A 24,532-nucleotide genomic window follows, 5' to 3' on the forward strand; every position below is an offset into this window, starting at 1 on the left:
CCGGTTCAATCTCCGGACAGGAGAGAAATGGCTTGGCACGTTAATTTCACCTGATGCCTCTATTCACCTAGCCGCAAAATAGATACCCGGGAATTAGGCATCTGTTGTAGGTTGCTTCCTGGTGACGGCCAGAAAGTCCAATCTTAGCCCACATAAATAAGATAACATCAACATATGTGAATCTTGCGAACATAAACAATGTTGGGAGCATTTAGAGTAAATTAAAATAGATCATTTAGAAACGTATTCTAAACGAATGCTCAGTTTGGAGATGTGACAGGAAAATTAGGAAGGAAGGGGGGGGGGAGTGGCTGTGCTGGTGAAAGAACAACTGAAGGTAAGAGAGTTAATAATCGAATACCCTCGAGAAGTTGACATAATGGCATTGCAGGTCTGGAATCAGGATGGTAAACTGCTAATCGTAAATGCCTACAGTACACCAGCAAGCAACACATGGACAAAGGAGGAATTGGATGACAAACGACAGGGCCTCATAATGGTCATGAGAGAGACTGAGCACCGCCAGCACCTGCGGCCCAGCATCACCAACACCTGCGGCCCACCACCGCCAGCACCGCCAGTACATGTGGCCCAACTCCATCAACACCTGTGAGCTAGCACTTGTGGAGCTCCACCACAAGGCACAAAATAAACACCACTAATATATCCACACAAAACTCTGTGGTTTACGATAAACAAACTCATATAGCATACGAGGAATTCTGGTATTTTAATAAGATATAATTGTCCTTTTTATGCCATAATATATAACTGAAAAATAGAGAATTTGTGTGGGAGGTTTAGTGAGTGAGATGAGGCGTGAAGACCCTGCTGAAGCTGTGAGCATTTTAATCCAATCTAGACCCCCCTTCCCTCCACACCTGTAGAGATCTTCCCTCCCTGCAGCACTCCACACGTGTAGAGACTTCCCCTCCTTGCAATCCTCTACACCACCACACCTGTAGAGACACCCCCCTCTCTCTACGAGAAACTCAAATCAGACACCTGTACACCTGTACACCTGTGGAGACTTACTGGAGTCGAAGTACACCTCCAGGATGTTGACCTCAATCTCAGACACCTCCACCTCCACCTGTAGAGTGGCGGCCGGACGCTGACGCAGGTCCAGGGTGAGGTTCTGAGGTCCTGCTGGGCTCAGGTCCTCGGAGACCCAAGTCGTGGCCACCGCGCTCTCATCCAACACGGACGAGTTCCACCCAAACATTACTGATGACTTGATTTTAGGCTGAAATCGAGATCGTTTAAATAATGTTATTATAGTTATAAATTCTTTGGACTTTATATATATCATCCTGCGCTTGTACAGTTTATATATATATATATATATATATATATATATATATATATATATATATATATATATATATATATATATATATATATATATATATATATATATATATATACATCCAATTACTGCACCTAATTATTCATAACATGCATGCACTTCATTTCAAAGTAAATTAGATTGCTTGCTGTAATTAGCAGGGAGATAAGCTCAGTACATAATGGTGAGAGTTGGTAAACTGGTCTTGCTCAACTTCTCTACAAATGTCGTTCTTCTGTTCTTCTGTAATAAGACTTATTATTCCAACCTGCTTGCGTGCATTGCTTGTTGAATCCTGTGATGTAATATTATTAAAAATAATTCACAAATATTAATTTTTAGCGTTTTTTTTATTTTTTTGTTGATTTATTATCATTTTATTCCCAGGTGTAATGTTATTAAAAATAATTAACAGATATTAATTTTTAGCGTTTATTTTTTTTTATTTTTGTTGATTTATAATTATTTTATTACCAGGTGTGAAAACCACGTTGTAAATATGACTATTCTTACCTAACAAAGTATGCGGGAATGAGCTTCAGCTCCTGGACTCCGCCAGTCTTACTTGCTAGTTTGGTAAAGCAATGATTTCTTTGTTTATTTCATTATGTTTATAAAACTAAGAATGGAGTTATTATTATTTTACCTTTACATTTTGCTGTAGATGGTTTTGATAGTTGTTCTATCAGAATCTGGCCCCAGGCGACAGTACTGGGTCCAGATTCACGAAACAGTTACGCAAGCACTTACGAACCTGTACAGCTTTTCTCGATCTTTGGCGGCTTTGTTTATAATTATTAAATAGTCAATGAGCTCCGAAGCACCAGGAGGCTGTTTATAACAATAACAACAGTTGATTGGGAAGTTTTCATGCTTGTAAACTGTTTAATAAATGTAACCAAAGTCGTCAAATATTGAGGAAAGCTGTACACGTTCGTAAGTGCTTGCGTAACTGCTTCGTGAATCTGGCCCCCTGGTGATTGTCTGGTTTATGGGGCCAGTACTGGACACCCAGCTGCGAGACTCACCTGGACACCCAGCTGCGAAGTCGTGAGATAGAAATATAAGGCGCGAAATCTCCTCATGACATCGAAGTTGAAGACCATCAGGACTGGCGTGCCTGGCGCCGGCTCCAGACCTGGGCAGGGATGGAGGAGGGAGAGATCCCTACAGTCATTACACTCCGTGTCTGTCCTGTACAATGCTAGCCTTGCTAAGCTGAATTGTCTATGGAGGAAATGTTCAATATATACCTCAGGTGTTCACTCTGGCATTCATTGCTACCTAGCCTCATGCACACTCAGACATTTGAAGAAATCATCCACGAAGAAATCATTCAAGAAATCAGAAGAGATTGATATTCTCTTTCGGTCGGGAATAGTTTATATATATCTAATATATAAACGGCAAACGGCAATATAAATTCGGCATTTGTTCTTTTCTCAGGTACGAATTTATGGTGGAATTTAGGGTGGAAGTGTATTGGGTGAGGCGAGGGAGGGTGGCAGTGTATGAAAGGAGATTTACGAAGGTAGAACATTTAAGTATTTAGAAGGAGTATCTGTCGATGATGTAAGACTTTTTCATGTGTCTTGCAGTTAGATGAAGATTTCTATAAATTCGTGTTATATTTCGTCTATGCGAGATATATCATTAGTATTTGGTGGTGTTTTGGAAATGTGTCCTCCTCTAAATTTCTAAACTATAAAAAATGCGTGTGTTTAGTCCAGACAGAATTGTGACAATTTGCATAAACTTGGCAAAAATAAAGTATATAATCAAATATAATACAGGTTATCTTGAGGTTATCTTGAGATGATTTTGGGGCTTTTTTTTTTAGTGTCCCGCGGCCCGGTCCTCGACCAGGCCTCCACCCCCAGGAAGCAGCCCGTGACAGCTGACTAACACCCAGGTACCTATTTACTGCTAGGTAACAGGGGCATAGGATGAAAGAAACTCTGCCCATTGTTTCTCGCCGGCGCCCGGGATCGAACCCGGGACCACAGGATCACAAGTCCAGCGTGCTGTCCGCTCGGCCGACCGGCTCCCGGTGGTCAAGGTTTGTTTTTAGCGAAGGTGATGAGGTCAGTAGCCGCGGTGACGTCACTGGTAATGGCGCGCCGTCAGTGATGGTGGCGCCACCGTGGCATGCACTGGAACCCGACACCCTGGCATGGGGGTGGAGTAGAGTTGTGAATGGGGCCGACACCGCTACATCCCCTCCCCACCCCACCCCCCACTACCCCCCACCACCCCACCCACCATCTCTCAAGATGCTGAGTTTTTCTTCTGATTTGTCACCCTGATAATATATGGATTATAGATGTTCTAGTTGTTTGAATACAAAAATATACTTTAAATAAACAAGAAGTTGTGTCAGAACCTGACATTTGGGACGTGTCGGTGTGTGATCGATCACTACAATTATTGTCTCGCTGGATAAAGGCTGAGAGAAAACAGCCATCGTGGCCAGGAAGAAACAAGAGAACGTGTGGAAGCGTAGCCCTAATGGCCTCGTTCCAAGGCCCAACCACCTCCTCTAGTATTGTCAGAAGGCTTATAAAAATAACCATAATTTTACAATTCCTATGTAAGCAGTCGAGAAATATTATATTACTGTATATTTATATCAAAGAAACATGCAACATTTAGCTTGGCTGTTGATGTGTTCTTTTGTATTGATTTTATTTATTGTGAGGAGTGTTGGGAGACACATGCGGGTGTTACACATGTGTGTGGTTAGGGAGGGTCTGGGGAGACACATGCAGGTGTTACACATGTGTGTGGTTAGAGAAGGTCTGGGGAGACACATGCGGGTGTTACACATGTGTGTGGTTAGAGAAGGTCTGGGGAGACACATGCGGGTGTTACACATGTGTGTGGTTAGAGAAGGTCTGGGGAGACACATGCGGGTGTTACACATGTGTGTGGTTAGAGAAGGTCTGGGGAGACACATGCAGGTGTTACACATGTGTGTGGTTAGAGAAGGTCTGGGAAGACACATGCGGGTGTTACACATGTGTGTGGTTAGAGAAGGTTTGGGGAGACACATGCAGGTGTTACACATGTGTGTGGTTAGAGAAGGTCTGGGGAGACACATGCAGGTGTTACACATGTGTGTGGTTAGAGAAGGTCTGGGAAGACACATGCGGGTGTTACACATGTGTGTGGTTAGAGAAGGTTTGGGGAGACACATGCAGGTGTTACACATGTGTGTGGTTAGAGAAGGTCTGGGGAGACACATGCAGGTGTTACACATGTGTGTGGTTAGAGAAGGTCTGGGAAGACACATGCGGGTGTTACACATGTGTGTGGTTAGAGAAGGTTTGGGGAGACACATGCAGGTGTTACACATGTGTGTGGTTAGGGAGGGTCTGGGAAGACACATGTGTGAGATTAGGAAGGGTCTGGGGAGAGAGACATACGGGTGTTACACATGTATGTGGTCAGGGAAGGTCTGGGGAGACACATGCAGGTGCTATACATGTATGTGGTCAGGGAAGGTCTGGGGAGACACATACGGGTGTTACACATGTGTGTGGTCAGGGAAGGTCTGGGAAGACACATGCGGGTGTTACACATGTATGTGGTCAAGGAAGGTCTGGAGGAGACACATACGGGTTTAGTGAGGGGAAGGAGGGGGAAAGTGGGAGGTCATAGAACTTTAGTTTACCTGGTGAAAATATGCAAATTATTTACCTTCGACCTGGAGAGGCTCCTGAGTGTCTGTGGGCGTGGCGTCCAGCTCCTGGCCGCCCACCCGCCCGTCGTAGAGCAGCCCCTCACCAACGCTCACACTGTCGCCCACGCCCGCGCCTACATAAGTCTTGTAGGGGCCCCCGCCCACGCTGTAGCTCAGCAACCCGTCTGAAACACAAGAGACAATTACTAGGCCATGGACGCCAGGTGGATGAACCCATCCTGCGCTTACAGCACTTCAATTTGGGCGCTATCAGCGGCAGTGTTCAAATTAAGGCGTCTAGGTGAAATGTATGCGAGTCAATTTGTACACATTCTTCGGCTAATGAACGCCGGCCACGCATACGAACACCGGCCTTGGGTTTGTATGGATATGTATACTTTAGGGTCAGGCAAGAAGTATCTCTAATTTGACGCTTGCCAGAGCGTGAGTGAGAACTGGCTGGGTGATATAATGGATGTACTCATCTATTTGTGCCTGCAGGATCGAGCAATAGTTCTTTGACCCCATCTTTCTGGCCGCCAGGTTGTCTAATGCAATGGCTCCTGCCCTATTTTCCTATCATATCTACTTTTAAAATTATGAATGTAGTTTGCTTCTACAACCTTCTCCTTTAGTTCACTCCATTTCACCTCTACTCTTACGCTAAATAAAGAGTGAAAGACAGGAACTCTACCAACGTGACTACGAACAGCCACAATAAGAGAGGGTCCCAGAGGGTCCCGTTCTCGCACTTTCTTACAGTCAATATTGACTTATTAAATAAGTGCATATGTGACATACTAATTTATTGTGAATATTTTAGTTTACCTTGAAAACCAGGTAATACCGAAGGATTACCAGGTAATCCCGAAGATTGATTATACGAAAGTGCGAGAACGGGTTGCCCCAGAGAGACCACTGGTATCCAACTGGAAGTTTCAACCTCTCCCGGGGTACCGCTTGAGTCTGGAGGTATCAGGTGACCCACGACCCGCCAGTCATATACCTTGCAACCCGCAGTAAGAGTGGATATTGTCTGGTTATAGTCGCCATCTGGCTCTTAAGGGGGACTTGCCGGATAAACCGAATTGCATTCATAATTCGTTCGAATTATGAAGGATAAACCGAATTGGGGACATAATTCGAACGAATTATGAAGGATAACCCGAACTGCCGACATAATTCGTTCGAATTATGAAAGATAAACCGAATTGCCTTCATAATTCGTTCGAAACATTTATTCTCATGCATTGATGCATTCAACACTATGACACGTATTTTGTATATTTTGAACCAAAGCTATTTTAGCAACGTCACGTGACCTAAATAGGTCGATTAAACTCCATTACTGCCTAATTTGAGTGAAATTCGTCAGATATTAAATATTAATTTGAGTTATTTAATTATATCTGTATATATTAATATTACAAAATCCTACTACGACGGATCTACTTCTTACTCCAAAAATAATGAAGCAGTTCCTCTAAATTATCTTTGATCCATGTTCATTTAGTGTTTCTCCATCAAAGGCTAATTGTTCAAAGATGAGTTCCCCATTAGCTATGTAGATAACAGCTTAGAGATCAATGGTAGCAAAGTAGATTTGGGGTAATTCTCATAGGAAGAAAGTCCTTTAAGCCATTATTATAGTCATCACCTGCCAGTGTCATCACCGTTGCACCAGGCTGTCACCATCAGCACTACCACCATCACCACCACCAGCGCCACCATCACCATCACCACCACCACCATCAAGGGGCTAAATGACTCGGGGGGTAGCAAACGACTAGGGGAGCGACGCGCCTCATAACAATGTTGTGTGTGTAAATGTATGTGTAAATGTGTGTGTAAATGTGTATCTGGTGTTCTAGCTGTGTTGTATGTGTAACTTACCTACATTTTCTTTATCAGGTAATCCCGAAAATGTTCGCCATTAAACTAACATTTTTTCTTTATTGATCGCTATCTATTTTCACACTTCCACGAGGCTGGTGGCGCACACCTTTACACCGGGTCAACAAGGTATGGAAGAAAATGGTTAACATGTTCAGATACACAGACTCGTAAAACAATACCTTATGCACTCAGTAGCGTCATGGCGAACATCATTTTGAAATGGAAAGTTGATGAGTATAAGAGTGAATAAAGTCACTATAAGAACATCTAGGTAATTACATATTCATGAGTGCGCTCGCACGCACACCACACACACACACACACACACACACACACACACACACACACACACACACACACACACACACACACACACACACACACACACACACAGGGATATGACAAAGGAACATGACAAAGGAACATAGAGAAGCAGTGGATGCACGTGGGAAGGGATGGGAGCAGGGAACACCCAGAGCCACAACTTAAGAGCAGCAGACCATTCAGCTTCTTAACTTTCCAACAATCCCCATTAATCAATCCCCCGACTTACTATGAATCTGCTTCCACATCCTAATACAACCTGTCAACCACCGCACCATACAATAGCCCCATCCTAACCCTTGTACACACCACAGAGGGCAGTGCAAACTATCAAAGGGAACCTGGGGACCAGTCACAACAAGAAAATTACATTTACAAAAACAAAATTGTTAGGTATCATAAATGCAATGTTGCATCAGGACTACCGTATCACAAGGAAACAAATGGAAGAGTTACACCACCAAATTAGTCCAGAAATTGGAGATTTCATCTATGAGGGAAGACTAGTTTAGTTAAGCCTCACGTCACTGGAAGACAGAAGCAATGATTACCACAACAACATTCACACTACCAATTGTCCGCTGTGGGTCTAGGCTTATAGCGTATAAAGAATCCTATATAAACTGTATGAGTTAATATGCGCTAGATAACTTTAAACAAATATATCATCCTCTACTGCAAAATGGAAATGGTAAATACCATTACCTGCAAATAGTTGAGATACGCTTGACGTGGCTCTTCTGAATGTTTATAAAACAGTGTTAGTGCTGGCGGGGGATCACAGGAGTTTACCTGGACTAAGCTGCAGGGGTCCGCAGTAAGCTGCTACAGCTCCCCCACACACCCATCTGAGGGAACACTGCTCTGTGGTGCTTACTCCAGAGCTATGTTGGTGGGTCGAGGGGGCGCGGGGCCTTGGTTGCTAGGTGGGAGCTTTGTTGGTGGTGAGGGGACAGGTGGGAGCTTTGTTGGTGGTGAGGGGACACGTGGGAGCTTTGTTGGTGGTGAGGGGACAGGTGGGAGCTTTGGTGGTGGTGAGGGGACAGGTGGGAGCTTTGTTGGTGGTGAGGGGACGGGTGGGAGCTTTGTTGGTGGTGAGGGGACGGGTGGGAGCTTTGTTGGTGGTGAGGGGACGGGTGGGAGCTTTGTTGGTGGTGAGGGGACGGGTGGGAGCTTTGTTGGTGGTGAGGGGACGGGTGGGAGCTTTGTTGGTGGTGAGGGGACGGGTGGGAGCTTTGTTGGTGGTGAGGGGACGGGTGGGAGCTTTGTTGGTGGTGAGGGGACGGGTGGGAGCCTTGGTGGACACAGGTGGGGAACTTTAATATTGGTGTGAGACTTAATACTTATTTATCAGTGTCCACGGGGAAGCGGTCTACCTATTTATGCCCAGACAACATTATTGTACTTGTTGCGTTATATTTTAAGTATTCAGTGTCAGGTTAAACAAGAACAGCAAGAACCTCATACTAGCAAATATAAATGACCTAATCGCTGCACAGAGTAAAGGGTTTCGAATCTCCTTTGTATGGATACCTTCCCACATAAATATAACCCATCATAATGACACAGACCTTGCAGCCAAATTTGCGTGTAACAAAGATGAAGTTGAATTAGATCTAGGTATCCCCATCTCTGTTGTCAAAACTATATTGTTCCAAACACTCAGGTCTGATAGGAGAGAAATTACTGACTCCCAACGACCTGAAAGTACCAGTATAAAAAGCTATGATTTGTTCAGATCTGAAACCTATGTTTATGGGCAGCACAAAACGTGGACCAGACTGTGCGACACAGTGGTTGCCAGGATCAGGTTGGGTTACCGTTACCCGTGGCAGGTGGCTGCAGGTGACGGATCTCCCAATCCTGAGCACTCCAGGTGCAAACTCTGTGAGCAGGAACTGCGGCATGATCTCCCACACTACATCACTGAATGCCCAGTTATCAGACCTTTCAGACCCGTTAGTATGAGGTACCTGGAGGTTTGCAATTACTTTATTACCTCTCGTGTTCTTGAGGATATCCTCACAATGCACCCCAAATTTGCCAGTACAGGCTACTGAACATATGGCCCTGTATGACTAACCATCCTGCGAGATGGGGACTTTTAGTACCACTGCTACCTTATTCACTCTTGTGTTTATGATATCCTCATAATGCACCCAGAGTCTGTCAGTGCAGACTACTTATCACATGCCTCTGTATGACTAACCATCCTGTTTGATGGGGATTTTTAGCATCACGTAGCTAGTTCTTATTTTTAGTACACACACTGTACTCCCCTTCATATAGTCTAGGTGTAGATACACAAATGCAGATGCACCTAAATGCGTTAATAAACAAAAAAAAGTGTTCTAACGTTCAAATTCTTTGCGAATCTGGTTTTAAATGTTGTGGATGGAGGTGGCTTCTACAACTTTTTTCCTGCATTCTGCTTGTTGACTACCCGTGTAGGGGTACGAGTATTTCCTTACATTTCTTGGACTCATTTGCGTTTCCAGCTTCCACTATCTCTTAATGATTTAAAGATGCTGTCCTTATCCACGTTGTCTATGCCTCTCAGTATCTTGTATGTAATCATCATGTCCCCCTCCGTTTCGTATGTGAGATTTATTTACCTTACGTGGGACAGTTGGCGGTGGTGAGGGAGGTGTGGAAGAGCTTTCCCATGGGGTCAGGGGAGGAAGGTATGGGGTTAGTGAGGTAAGGTGGGGGGTGTATGAGGTAGTGGGGGGGGGGTAAACACTATCTGTTCGCCGCATGTGGTGCATGGCGCTATCTTGCCCCTCCATCTCTCGCCAACTAATCAAGTGGACGAGGGATCTTGACGCGCTGCTTACCACCAGCCCGGGTAATTTGTGGGCGGCGGGCGGCGCCCAGCGGGAAGGTGGCACGCTGGTCCACCCGCCCCCCGACCCACCCTCGCCCTTCCTCCATCCCATCCTCACACCCACCCCCACGCAGCTTCTCTTCCACCCCTCCCTCGGTTCCCTTCCATCTCTCGGCTCCTACTCGTCCTGCGGTTCTCTTCCACCCGTTCTTTGGGACATACCTGCCTATGAGGAACGTATCTGCGCATGAGGAACACACACCTGCACATGAGGAACACACACCTGCACATGAGGAACACACACCTGCACATGAGGAACACACACCTGCACATGAGGAACACACCTGCACATGAGGAACACACACCTGCACATGAGGAACACACACCTGCACATGAGGAACACACCTGCACATGAGGAACACACCTGCACATGAGGAACACACACCTGCACATGAGGAACACACACCTGCACACGAGGAACACACACCTGCACATGAGGAACACACACCTGCACATGAGGAACACACACCTGCACACGAGGAACACACACCTGCACATGAGGAACACACACCTGCACATGAGGAACACACACCTGCACACAAGGAACACACACCTGCACATGAGGAACACACACCTACACATGAAGAACACACACCTGCACATGAGGAACACACCTGCACATGAGGAACACACACCTGCACATGAGGAACACACACCTGCACATGAGGAACAAACACCTGCACATGAGGAACACACACCTGCACACGAGGAACACACCTGCACACGAGGAACACACACCTGCACACGAGGAACACACACCTGCACATGAGGAACACACACCTGCACACGAGGAACACACACCTGCACATGAGGAACACACACCTGCACACGAGGAACACACACCTGCACATGAGGAACACACACCTGCACATGAGGAACACACACCTGCACACGAGGAACACACACCTGCACATGAGGAACACACACCTGCACATGAGGAACACACACCTGCACATGAAGAGCACACACCTGCACATGAGGAACACACACCTGCACATGAGGAACACACACCTGCACATGAGGAACACACACCTGCACACGAGGAACACACACCTGCACATGAGGAACACACACCTGCACATGAAGAACACACACCTGCACATGAGGAACACACACCTGCACATGAGGAACACACACCTGCACATGAGGGGGGTGTTGTTGTGTATGAGGTGCGTTGCTACACATGACGGATCATCCTGCACATGGGACTCATTCCTATGTGTTTCTGTCTATGGTTGTCGCTTTCTTTGGTGTGCAATAAATCATCGGAAAAAGGAGAACTACCAAAACGTTTGAAGACAGCCAAAGTAATATCTCTAATACACAACAAGGGAGGGAGATAACAGGCAGATAACAGGCACTAAACTACAGACCAGAGTTTCCAACTTGCTTTCTATGAAAGGTGACGATAAACGTCATTGTACTGGGGCTAGTAACATATCTGGAGAGAGAGAGAGGGTTATCTTGAGGTTATCTTGAGGTTATCTCAAGATAACCTCAAGAGAGAGGGTAAGAGGGTGGTTTATAACGCGCCAGCACGGGCCCAGGTATGATAAATTCGACCTCACATACCTGATAGAATTCTATGAGCGAGCGACATTAATCACACTAGACAGAGAAGGATATAGGTAGGTAGGCTGCATATTTGTGGGTTGTCAGGAAGTGTTCTATACAGTACTCCTGAGGTGACTGTAGTGCACAAGTGGGAGAAGCAAGCGTGAGGGACAGAGAAGGTGCTCCAGTGGATAAAGGAGTATCTAAGTAACAGAAGCGCCCGTAGGGAAGGTCGGCGGAGACACATGCGGGTGCTACACATGTGTACTTACCTAATTGTGCTTGCGGTGGTTGAGCTCTGGCTCTTTGGTCCCGCCTCTCAACGGTCAGTCAACTAATGTACAGGTTCCTGAGCCTACTGGGCTCTATCATAGAGCCCAGTAGGCTCTATGATAGAGCTTACATAGAGCCTAGCTCTATGTGTGTGATGTTAGGGAGGGTCTAAGAACACGTACCGAGGGCCTGAAACATTTTGCTGATGATGCAACATTTATGAAGTGAATTCATTTAAGAATAATAAGTAACTACGAGATGATCTGGACAAACATTAAGAATGACAGAAGAAATGGCTAATATAGTTTAACAGGCAAGTGCAAAGTAATGAAATTGTGCGCTGGGAGCACGAGGCCGGACACAAGTACCAAATGAGAGATGAACCCTTTAAACATTCAGGCCAGAGAGCGGCCTGAACCATTCAGGCCGCTCGAACCTGAATGGTTCAGGTCACAGGTTCGGTGTTACCGAACCTGTCTCTCGAAGTCAACATTCAGCGCATTATCACCAGCGGAATATACCAGGTTAGTTAACCTAACAAATGCCTTAGAAATGTGAATAAAAAAACATTCAGAACCTTATCATATGTCAGCCCATACTTGAAAATTCTTAATCAGCGCGGAATCTTTAACTTGCCAAACACAAAGCAAAGTTCGAGAAAGTTTGGAAGTATACCGTCAAACAAAACTCAAAGATGAAAGGTATGAGTTACGAGGAAAGTCTAGAGGAATTAAACCGTGATCCACTGGGCTAGGGAAGACATGATTACCACGTACAAAATCCTCAGATCAATTGTTAGAGCAAGACAGAGAACGACACATTATCTGCCATAGGTAGTACACGAACATGGGTACTCAAGTTGAAACAAAGTTCTCCAGCGATAGACAGACATATGAGCAAAAATTTTCAATGTCAGGGTAGTGAAGAAATTGAATATTTTAATAAGTAAAACATGGGGGACAGATTCCTTGAATAGTTTGAAACATAAATATAATAGAGCCCAATGGGCTTGGAAATCTGTACAGTAGGTGACTGACAGTTGAGAGATGTTACTCAAGAGCCGAAGCCGAACCTGCACAAAAAACAATTATGTGCCTGAAGAACCTCCCTGTGCCGAGGAACCTAGGCCTATCTGTGTTGTAGGAGCCCAGACCTACACGTGTCGGAGGAACCCAGTCTTACACGTACCAGAGGAGCCTAGGCCTATCTGTGTCGGAGGAGCCCAGGCCTAGACGTACTGGAGGAGCTATAAGATGTCTACAAGGAACCTACCAGTGTAGTTGCAGCCGTAGAGTTCGAGGCGGAGGCAGACGACCCTGGGGTGAGCGCTGAAGGGCTGGAGTCGGACTCTAGCAGCCAGCACGGGTCGGGCGAGCGTGTTCTTCACCTCCGTGAATGTGTCGCTGTTCCCCACCAGCAGCGTCTGAGGGAGAGAGAGAGAGACATGATCATCTTAATGCTCATAGCCGGCTCGGCCAGCATGTCCATAATTGCTACTGTAGTTACCTGTCAGGATTGTTACGGGATCACTATAGCCCGTGCTACATGTACACTTCGTTCTTAGTAGCTAAATCTAAAACAACAGCCTGTCAGGAGTGCACGGTAGACTACTCAACAACATTACTTTTTTGTATCCGCTAAAAATAATGAAGACAAAAAGCTTAAATAAAATAAACATTTGTAAAGTTACAAAAGTACGTTATTAATGCTGAAATGTAAGACGTATAAAGTATTCACCTTTTCTAGTCACTGTAAAATAAAGTATAGTTGATGTACGCTTGTGTAGGGAAGCAAAGTAAACATAAGAGGGTGAGTATGAGGGTGAGGTCCTCAATCATATAGCCACGGCGGTCGGACCTTACCCCCTCCCTAAATCCCACCCCCAGCATACCCTACCCCGGGTAGTCGCAGTGATCATTCAAGCTCCCCGAGGTAAAACAATGGGGAAGGGGAAAGGTAGGTAATCTGACACCATCCCCCATGAAACACCGGGAGGGAGAGAGACTACATTATAAAGACTCCCTCTTAAGTCCTCCCGCACTACCATATTCCAAACGTGTTTATGGTGTCTCCTCTGTGTAGCGGGGATGGGGGGCATGGGGACACATTATTTATGTGTATATATAAACAAGAGAGAGAAAAATGTTGTGGTGGACCGCGTTTGTTCTCCTCTACCTCTCCCCTTTTTTTATTTTTTTTTTTTTTTGAAGTAAAGAGGAAGGAGAGGCATAGGTGAAGGGAAGTATAGAAGTGGGAAATACAGTGAGAGGTATGAAAGCAGGCGGGCTGTCCGCCTTGCTGACACGATGTGTGGGTGTTGGCAGCTAAGCTAAGCTGGCTCCCTCTTGTCAGGGAGCTGTGAGTGTGTGAGAGGTTCTTCACATGTGTTTCACCACATATGGATGTCTATAGATGAATACTGTGTAGCATTAAATTAATTTTTGATAACTTAAATTTGTAAAGAAATTTGGCTTGTTATGAATGTGATGCTGTTTGAGATAACCTTCCATCACCTGATCCCAGTCAGTGGTGGACTGGGCTGCAGGTGTGGGTTGAGACACATTCAGGTTTCATGTGAATTCTGGTGGCCGCTATAAGCTGTTGGTCCGCCATAGTGGTCAGCGCCACACTGACACATGCTGTCTTTACATTATTGAAGAGGCAGGTCACACACGGGGGTATAGGGAAGAGAGTGAAATGTATGTGTTTGCATACATATACGCGCGTTTTTTTGCGCGCACACGAACATGTGTTCACGTGTGTGTGTGTGTGTGTTTGTGTGAAAAAGGAGAACAGTCAAAGTTTCATTCCTGGAGACACTTCATATACCTGTTTTAAATACGGATGTATACTATACGTGCACTGTAAAGCTATATAAACGGCATTATATGTATGAAGCTCGAGTAAACTAAAGTGGTGTCCTCGGCCAGGCGGCCACAAGGAACGGATTTTGAGCTCTACATTAAGAATGTGACGGCCGGAACGCTCCCCGTGATCTTCCCAGCTCCAGCTCTAAACACAGTATTTCATTCAAGCAGGAAAAGGTGGCAAGGGTGTAGGAATAAATCGCCGAGGAATAAATGGTAGACTAAGAGGGGAAAGAGAGAGAGGAAGGGGAAGGGGGTGTCAGTGAGAGAGAGAGAGTGGGTGGGTTAGGGAGGGAACTGGAAAGGAAAGGAGGGGCTTAATTATTAGGAACATTTGTTCTGAAATTCAATGCTCTGAAAAACAAATGTTCTGTATGCAGCTGTCATGGATCTGGTGTATACTACCATCGTTGCCTGGAATGTGTGTGTGAATAAATTGATGTTTTAAGAGGGTTCAGGCGGGCTGGAAGGCCGTGTTGGGACTTTACAGTGAACAGGACACACACACACACACACACACACACACACACACACACACACACACACACACACACACACACACACACACACACACACACACACAAACACACACACACACACACAGGTGCCAGGCAGCAGGATGGGGTTTAATCTTTAGCGAGATGACGTGTGTGATGCTATAGTGGAGAGGACACCTGATGGACACACACGGTGAGGGAGTGTGTGTACTCACCTAATTGTACTCACCTAATTGTGCTTGCGGGGGTTGAGCTCTGGCTCTTTGGTCCCGCCTCTCAACTGTCAATCAACTGGTGTACAGATTCCTGAGCCTACTGGGCTCTATCATATCTACATTTGAAACTGTGTATGGAGTCAGCCTCCACCACATCACTTCCTAGTGCATTCCATTTACTAACTACTCTGACACTGAAAAAGTTCTTTCTAACGTCTCTGTGGCTCATTTGGGTACTCAGCTTCCACCTGTGTCCCCTTGTTTGCGTCCCACCAGTGTTGAATAGTTCATCCTTTTTTACCCGGTCGATTCCCCTGAGGATTTTGTAGGTTGTGATCATGTCCCCCCTTACTCTTCTGTCTTCCAGTGTCGTAAGGTGCATTTCCCGCAGCCTCTCCTCATAACTCATGCCTCTTAGTTCTGGGACTAGTCTAGTAGCATACCTTTGGACTTTTTCCAGCTTCGTCTTGTGCTTGACAAGGTACGGGCTCCATGCTGGGGCCGCATTTTGGTCTTACATATGTGGTGTACAAGATTCTGAATGATTCCTTACACAGGTTCCTGAACGCCGTTCTGTGTGTGTGTGTGTGTGTGTGTGTGTGTGTGTGTGTGTGTGTGTGTGTGTGTGTAGAACACTTGTCCTCACAGTGGACTACATTCTGTTTTAGCAAGGTGTGAGGCTTGCACAGGTGTCAATTGCTCTTCCGAGGACAGCATTGAGAGCTCAATCTACGAACTGACAGATAGTAGTGCCAAATGCACACTGACCCTGTCCAGGACGACGGAGCTCGAGCCCTGTGTAGGGCGCTAATGATCGCTAAATGATGTGTCAAGGAGGCGCGAGGAGCAGAGATGGACGTGAAGGATTTGGGGCCGGGCCGAGAAGAGATCAACGGGTGGCAGGTGATGCAGGAAGGGAGACAAGGTAGCGAATTATCAAGTTTGCGCGAGGTTGGAGGTAGAGAGTGGGGGAAGGGGTGGTTATTAGGAGGCTGTGGGAGGTAGCCGGCTGCTGCGGGAGGTAGCCGGCTGCTGCGGGAGGTAGCCGGCTGGTGCGGGAGGTAGAGGTGATGGAGAGGGCGACCGGAGGGGCATCCCCCCCACCTTCTCCCACACGCCTGCTCTGTCTCCCCCTCCTCCCACATCAATGTTTAAACACCCCTAAGGTCCTCTCCCTCCCTGCCTCTCTCCCTGGTCATGGTGACGGTGGGCAGTAATAGGTTGACCAGGCGGTGGTCTCCACGGGGCGCCTCTCCCGTCCTCTCACAGGGACAGGTGGACGGGAGAGGGGAAGGAAAAAGACAGAAAGGCGAGTAGAGGAAGCTGAGTAAATGAACGAATTTCAGCATAAAAGAGTGCGAGAATAAGAACAGTTGAAGGGGCCATGAAGGTTGTGAATGATCCGTGGACTCTAAATTACTGTTAAATACCGACATGGATAAAACAGTGGTTAAAACACACAAAACAAACAGCCATTATGAATTAAATAGTCAAATTCAAATAATGTTTGTGAATCACACACACTCAAGGATTGTCACAAGGATTCAATCCTTTCTGTAAGACGCATCGGTGACATCAAATTATAACGTCACATCATCAAATTCACGGATGAGACACAGCCTTAAATTGGTACCGACCGACGTCTTCGCTTCTTGCAGGTCGGCGTTCGATCCCCGATGGTCCAAATGATTGGGCACCATTCAGTCCCTCCGTCCTAACCCAGATCCTTGTTCTCATACTTTCCAGTCAAACTGGCTTAGCGCTTTCTCCTATTACCACTGTGACTTTCCAAGAGATTTAAAAAAAAAGTGGGTTTTGAAGTAAAAGTCCGCAAGTCATAGGAAGGTTCTTAACAAGTAGCTTCGAAGAAACACGCAAAGTCCCAGGTGTCTTAAAAACGCTTCTTTGACTTAAAAGAAAAATGTATTTGCCTTTCAGGTTTACAAATCATCGTACTGGAACATGTTAATCAGAGAGCGAGGAAAACATCCCGGTTATTAATGAACTCCCACACCGAAGGGTGAAGCCCTCGGGACTAACAAGCAAGACATCACAAGGCTGATCTCATCAAGATCAAAATATTGAGCAACTCACAAGACGTTACTCCAGACTAGTTCTTGAAAGGCCCAGTGTAACTCACGATAGTAGTAGCCTAAGCTACTCTAGCCTTTTCAGATGTGTTTTCTTAGCAATAAACTTACTTGAAGGGGGCAAGAGTTTGAAGCTCAATAAACCACCATGTAGCACATAAAACAGATTTACCCGTAGTGTAATAAACCTGTGGAATCTCTTACCCACCGAAGCCTTAAATATGAAGACAGTCCGGCACATAACTCACAATAAGTAGGTTGTATGATGGACGGTCCTATCTTGAGGTTATCTTGAGATGATTTCGGGACTTAAGTGTCCCCGCGGCCCGGTCCTCGACCAGGCCTCCACCCCCAGGAAGCAGCCCGTGACAGCTGACTAACACCCAGGTACCTATTTTACTGCTAGGTAACAGGGGCATAGGGTGAAAGAAACTCTGCCCATTGTTTCTCGCCGGCGCCTGGGATCGAACCCAGGACCACAGGATCACAAGTCCAACGTACTGTCCGCTCGGCCGAACGGCTTCCCTACAGTCCAGGCCAGATACAACACGAACACGGAGCAACGGTTCAGGCTCAACAAGCCCTATAATGCATAGTCACCATTAGGACTATGAACCTATGGAACCACCTACCCGCCGAAGCCGTAAATTTCAAAATACCTGCAATTTAAGATCCAAATGTATAAAATCATCAGGAAAAACGGAGGAAACCTTTGACAAGCTGCCGGCTTCCTTTCCATGTCGAGGCCACTAGAGAGATAGTGGGCCTCAGGTAAGATTCGGGTAAAGTATAGCCGGGGAAAAATCCCCAGGAAGAATGTATGTCCACCAGTCACCGGAATTGTTACCCCTGAGACCAGTTAAAATCCCGGTATTAAGATACATTATAAAATATATAATAATGGAGGTACTTCTGAGATGAAGACAATATATTTAGTAACGTTATAAGAGTCCGAAGAAGCAAACCAAACTGAGTGGTCGATTGTTTGAGTGATCGATTGTTTGAGTGGTCGATTGTGTGAGTGATCGATTGTTTGAGTGATCGATTGTTTGAGTGGTCGATTGTGTGAGTGGTCGATTGTGTGAGTGATCGATTGTTTGAGTGATCGATTGTTTGAGTGGTAGATTGTTTGAGTGATCGATTGTTTGAGTGGTCGATTGTTTGAGTGGTCGATTGTGTGAGTGATCGATTGTTTGAGTGGTCGATTGTTTGAGTGGTCGATTGTTTGAGTGGTTGTCTTTCCGGCTGTCTGCCTATTCTCCCCTCCCTCTCTCTCTCTCTCTACCTCCCTAACTCCCCCCACACCCTCCCCGCCCACCCGCCTCACCCAGGCGACCATAAACCAGGTGTCATCGGGTCTTATTAAACCACGGCATTGACAGGCTGAGGGGGAACACCGCTCCACTCTCGCATCAAATTTAACCTCCGCAGTCTGTCCTCCGTCGCCAGGGGCCAATTTCTCTCCGCCTCCCTGTTTCTCTGCCTCGTTATTTGGCTCCGTGCTCTTTGCTTCTACCTGTACATTGCCCCTTGCTCCCCCATCCCCTCTCTCTGCCTCCAGCGCCCTGTCTCCCTGCCTTTCATCCCTGCCTCGACGCCCTACACCTCTACCTCGCTGCCCTCCGTTCCTACCTCCCTGCCCTCCGTTCCTACCTCCCTGCCCTCCGTTCCTACCTCCCTGCCCTCCGTTCCTACCTCCCTGCCTTCCGTTCCTACCTCCCTGCCCTCCGTTCCTACCTCCTGCTCCCTCTCATCTACAACAATCCCTCAGGCGTCGCCCTCTTTCCCCTCCCGGCTCTCCATGATTATATGATTCCCCCTTAACTGTTATTATACGCCGCCACTTATTGTTTCTTCTGTAAGAGTGAGGGTAAGGGGCGAGGGGCCCGTAGGAGCTGGGAGCCATGAGTGAGAATATGAAGCCACAGACAAAGGCGAAGTGACGCATCGTGGCAGACTTATAGCTGCTGTATACGTCTATGTATGAATACTGTATACGTCTGTGTATGAATACTGTATACGTCTGTGTATGAATACTGTATACGTCTATGTATGAATACTGTATAAGTCTATGTATGAATACTGTATAAGTCTATGTATGAATACTGTATAAGTCTATGTATGAATACTGTATACGTCTATGTATGAATATACTGTGTATTTACTATTTTTACTATCTCCAGAAAGGTTTGAAACCTTTCTAACCAATTTATTTGTCCTCTATTATGTCTACTACACATATTTATCTCTATCACACGCACACACTCACATCCCCAGGAAGCAGCCCGTAGCAGCTAGCTGTCTAACTCCAGGTATCTATTTATTGCTAGGTGAACAGGAGCACCAGGGTGAAAGAAACTCTGCTCATTTGTTTCTGCCTCTGCCGAGGATCGAACCCGGACCCTTAGGACTTCGACCCCAGAGCGCTGTCAATTCAGCCGCGAGGCCCCCCTCTGCTGAATGTGTGTGTGTGTGTGTGCGCGCACACACACACACACACACACACACACACACACACACACACACACACACACACACACACACACACACACACACACACACACACACACATACACACACACACATACACACACGCACACACACGCACGCACACACACACACACACACACACACACACACACACACACGCACACACACACACGCACACACACACACACACACACACACACACACACACACACACACACACACACACACACACACACACACACACGCACACACACACACACACACACACACACACACACACACACACACAAATTCCAGAGCTAAGTGAGGGAATAGCTAACCAGGAACCACTGGAAGAGTTTGAGATTACCAGTGGGGAAGTAAGGAAGTGTTTACTAGAGTTGGACGTGACGAAGGCTATAGGCCCAGATGGAATCTCCCCTTGGGTTCTAAAGGAAGGAGCAAGAGAACTGAGCCTACCACTCTCCATAGTGTATAACAAATCACTGGCAACAGGGGAACTGCCAGATATTTGGAAAGCAGCTAACGTAGTCCCGATATACAAGAAAGGGGATAGACAGGAGGCACTGAACTACAGGCCAGTGTCCCTAACCTGCATACCATGCAAGCTGATGGAGAAGATTGTGCGAAAAAAACTAGTGGAGCATCTGGAGCGAAGGAACTTTGTAACACAGCATCAACATGGGTTCAGGGATGGCAGGTCCTGCCTCACAGGGTTACTTGAATTCTACGACCAGGCAACAAAAATAAGGCAAGAAAGAGAAGGGTGGGCAGACTGCATATTTTTGGATTGTCAGAAAGCCTTTGATACAGTACCACACAAGAGGCTAGTGCGAAAGTTGGAGATGCAGGCTGGAGTGAGAGGGAAGGTACTCCGGTGGATAGAGGAATACCTAAGCAACAGGAGACAACGAGTCTGTGTGAGGGGTGAGGCCTCAGATTGGCGAGACGTCACAAGTGGAGTCCCGCAGGGGTCAGTCCTTGGACCTATACTGTTTCTGGTATATGTAAATGATCTCCCAGAGGGTATAGATTCGTTCCTCTCAATGTTTGCCGACGATGCAAAAATTATGAGGAGGATTGAAACAGAGGATGATAGTAGGAGGCTACAAGATGACCTGGATAGACTGAGTGAATGGTCCAACAAATGGCTGTTGAAGTTCAACCCGAGTAAATGCAAAGTAATGAAACTAGGCAGTGGAAACAGGAGGCCAGGCACAGGATACAGAATAGGAGATGAAGTACTTAATGAAACAAACAGAGAGAAAGATCTAGGAGTTGATATCACACCAAACCTGTCTCCTGAAGCCCACATAAAGAGAATAACGTCTGCGGCATATGCGAGGCTGGCTAACATCAGAACGGCGTTCAGGAACCTGTGTAAGGAATCATTCAGAATCTTGTACACCACATATGTAAGACCAATCCTGGAGTATGCGGCCCCAGCATGGAGCCCGTACCTTGTCAAGCACAAGACGAAGCTGGAAAAAGTCCAAAGGTATGCTACTAGACTAGTCCCAGAACTAAGAGGCATGAGTTATGAGGAAAGGCTGCGGGAAATGCACCTCACGACACTGGAAGACAGAAGAGTAAGGGGGGACATGATCACAACCTACAAAATCCTCAGGGGAATCGACCGGGTAAACAAGGATGAACTATTCAACACTGGTGGGACGCGAACAAGGGGACACAGGTGGAAGCTGAGTACCCAAATGAGCCACAGAGACGTTAGAAAGAACTTTTTCAGTGTCAGAGTAGTTAGTAAATGGAATGCATTAGGAAGTGATGTGGTGGAGGCTGACTCCATACACAGTTTCAAATGTAGATATGATAGAGCCCAATAGGCTCAGGAATCTGTACACCAGTTGATTGACGGTTGAGAGGCGGGACCAAAGAGCCAGAGCTCAACCCCCGCAAGCACAATTAGGTGAGTACAATTAGGTGAGTACACACACACACACACACACACACACACACACACACACACACACACACACACACACACACACACACACACACACACACACACACACACACATTTATTTATTCACAGGTTCGAATTTCCTGGAGAAGAAACAAATGCAAATACTCATCTCTAGGCGGGAATCGAAGCTGGTCCTTCCTTTACGGCAGTCACACATCACACACTCACAGCCAGTCACGGCTGTGAGTGTGGAATGATTGACATGTGTAAAGGAGACTCGTGTTTGATTCCCTACACACACACGCACACACACACACACACACACACACACACACACACACACACACACACACACACACACACACACACACACACACACACACACACACACACAGCCCAGTAGGCTGATAGAGCCTATCTATCTAGCCTATCGCCTATCTAGCCTATCTAGCCTATCCTATATATGATAGAGCCCAGTAGGCTCAGGAATCTGTACACCAGTTGATTGACAGTTAAGAGGCGGGACCAAAGAGCCAAAGCTCAACCCCCGCAAGCACAAATAGGTGAGTACACACACACAGTTTCAAGTGTACAAATGATAGAGCCCAGTAGGCTCAGGAATCTGTACACCAGTTGATTGACAGTTAAGAGGCGGGACCAAAGAGCCAAAGCTCAACCCCCGCAAGCACAAATAGGTGAGTACACACACACACACTCACACACACAGTTTCAAGTGTACAAATGATAGAGCCCAGTAGGCTCAGGAACCTGTACACCAGTTGATTGACAGTTGAGAGGCTGGACCAAAGAGCCAGAGCTCAACCCCCGCAAGCACAACTAGGGGAGTACACACACACACTCTGGCAAATGGTGCAGGTAGGCTGTACACTGAGGCGATATGTTTTATTGCCAGATCATTCGAATAAAGTTTTGGTCACCACACACCAAGAAGGACATTGAGATTAAGAGGCGTTAAACGACGATCATGGCGATAACCTGACCCGGAAATATAGCACATATATACACACACAAGCTATAGCTATACATATATAGCACATATGTACACAAACCCATACACACAAGTGTATATAATGAGACCACTCACACGGCACCATCCAGGAGTGGTTATCTTGCGGTTATCTTGAGGTTATCTTGCGGTTATCTTGAGGTTATCTTGAATGTGGAGAATGTTTTACATGCATGCTGTTCGTTCTCTTGTTGAATATTCCTTACTCTTTTTTCCCGGCCAGTGGACAAAAGTTGAGGTTATTCAAAACGATGCAATGCGAGTCATAACGGGGGCTTCCAGATGGACAAAAATGTTAAACTTAGGAGTAGAAACCAGACTAATATAGATTGAATTGAGGGTGAAAGAGAATGCTGCCTGCAGCTTCAGTCTTGCTAGGTGAAGATCTTGTAAGGCCAACTCGTCTTCAGACCAAGTCCATTCCATTCAGCGATCGACCCCAAAGACGCATTCATAAATTTGTTATATATATGCCGTTCATTCAAAACAAAATTTTTCTCATATATTAATATTATAATATTAACATATTGTGTATATATAGGCATTGGTTAGGTTAGGTGTTTAGATTCTGTTGGCGAGTATTTGTAGTACGTGGGTGAAGCATTTACAGGGTTGTGGTTCGAAAAAAAAAATCGTCAGGAAGCACTTGCTTCGGAAGTGTTCGAACGTCATCAGTTGTGAGTCGTGTGTAAACCGTTTTTCATTCATATACAGGGGGTTTGGCGGGTGCATGGAATCACTTTTGGATCTTTGTTTGGAGGACGGGCTGTGCAAGGCAGACGCAATCGGAACCCGGATCCGAAAGGATCCGGGTTCCATCCCGGAACCGTCTCGGTACTACGAGACAAGTCACATCCTGGGGAAGGTCAAGACGTGACCTACCCTCGAAGGAAGGACTTGTCCCCGACTATGGGGAACAATATAAGATAATTACATTTCATGATAATCTTAAAATATGTTTTTTTTTTAACCGAGTGGAATACAAATAAATGAACTTTTTGGTAGTCAAAAGTAATACATTTAGAAAAATCTCGGACAAATACATGTGTGTCAATACTTTTTATGGGTTATTCTGCCGCCGCGACCCCACCCCACAGCACCCCCACCCCACCCCACAGCACCCCCACCCCACCCCACAGCACCCCCACCCTACCCCACAGCACCCCACCTCACCCCACAGCACCCCACCTCACCCCACAGCACCCCACCTCACCCCACAGCACCCCCACCCTACCCCACAGCACCCCACCCTACAGCACCTCACCCCACGGCACCCCACCATACAACACAGCACCCCACCCCACAGCACCTCACCCCACGGCACCCCACCATACAACACAGCACCCCCACACCACGCCAGAACACACCTCAACACAACACATGACACCACAACATAGTATAACACATCACAACACCACACAACACTTCTCAACACAACATATACAACAAGGGAGCACA

The 24,532-nt window shown here is 46.4% G+C and overlaps 2 protein-coding genes across 2 annotated transcripts in view; one reads left to right on the top strand and one right to left on the bottom strand.

Moving 5' to 3' along the window:
• trio (trio Rho guanine nucleotide exchange factor) overlaps nt 1–24,532 on the top strand; it is a 766,603-nt gene that overhangs the window by 35,340 nt on the left and 706,731 nt on the right. The gene's annotated exons all lie outside the window — the stretch shown is intronic.
• The window catches only part of LOC123762089 (discoidin domain-containing receptor 2), a 273,769-nt gene that overhangs the window by 24,789 nt on the left and 224,448 nt on the right, over nt 1–24,532 (bottom strand). The window contains exons 6-9 of the mRNA XM_069335891.1: nt 13,237–13,387; nt 5,048–5,215; nt 2,377–2,486; nt 1,036–1,246 (exon numbers count right to left, since the gene is read on the bottom strand). Coding sequence (XP_069191992.1) covers nt 1,036–1,246; nt 2,377–2,486; nt 5,048–5,215; nt 13,237–13,387 — 640 coding nt within the window. The remainder of the gene's footprint in view (nt 1–1,035; nt 1,247–2,376; nt 2,487–5,047; nt 5,216–13,236; nt 13,388–24,532) is intronic.

The sequence above is a fragment of the Procambarus clarkii genome, chromosome 34 (genome assembly GCF_040958095.1).
Source record: "Procambarus clarkii isolate CNS0578487 chromosome 34, FALCON_Pclarkii_2.0, whole genome shotgun sequence".
Classification (NCBI taxonomy): domain Eukaryota; kingdom Metazoa; phylum Arthropoda; class Malacostraca; order Decapoda; family Cambaridae; genus Procambarus; species Procambarus clarkii.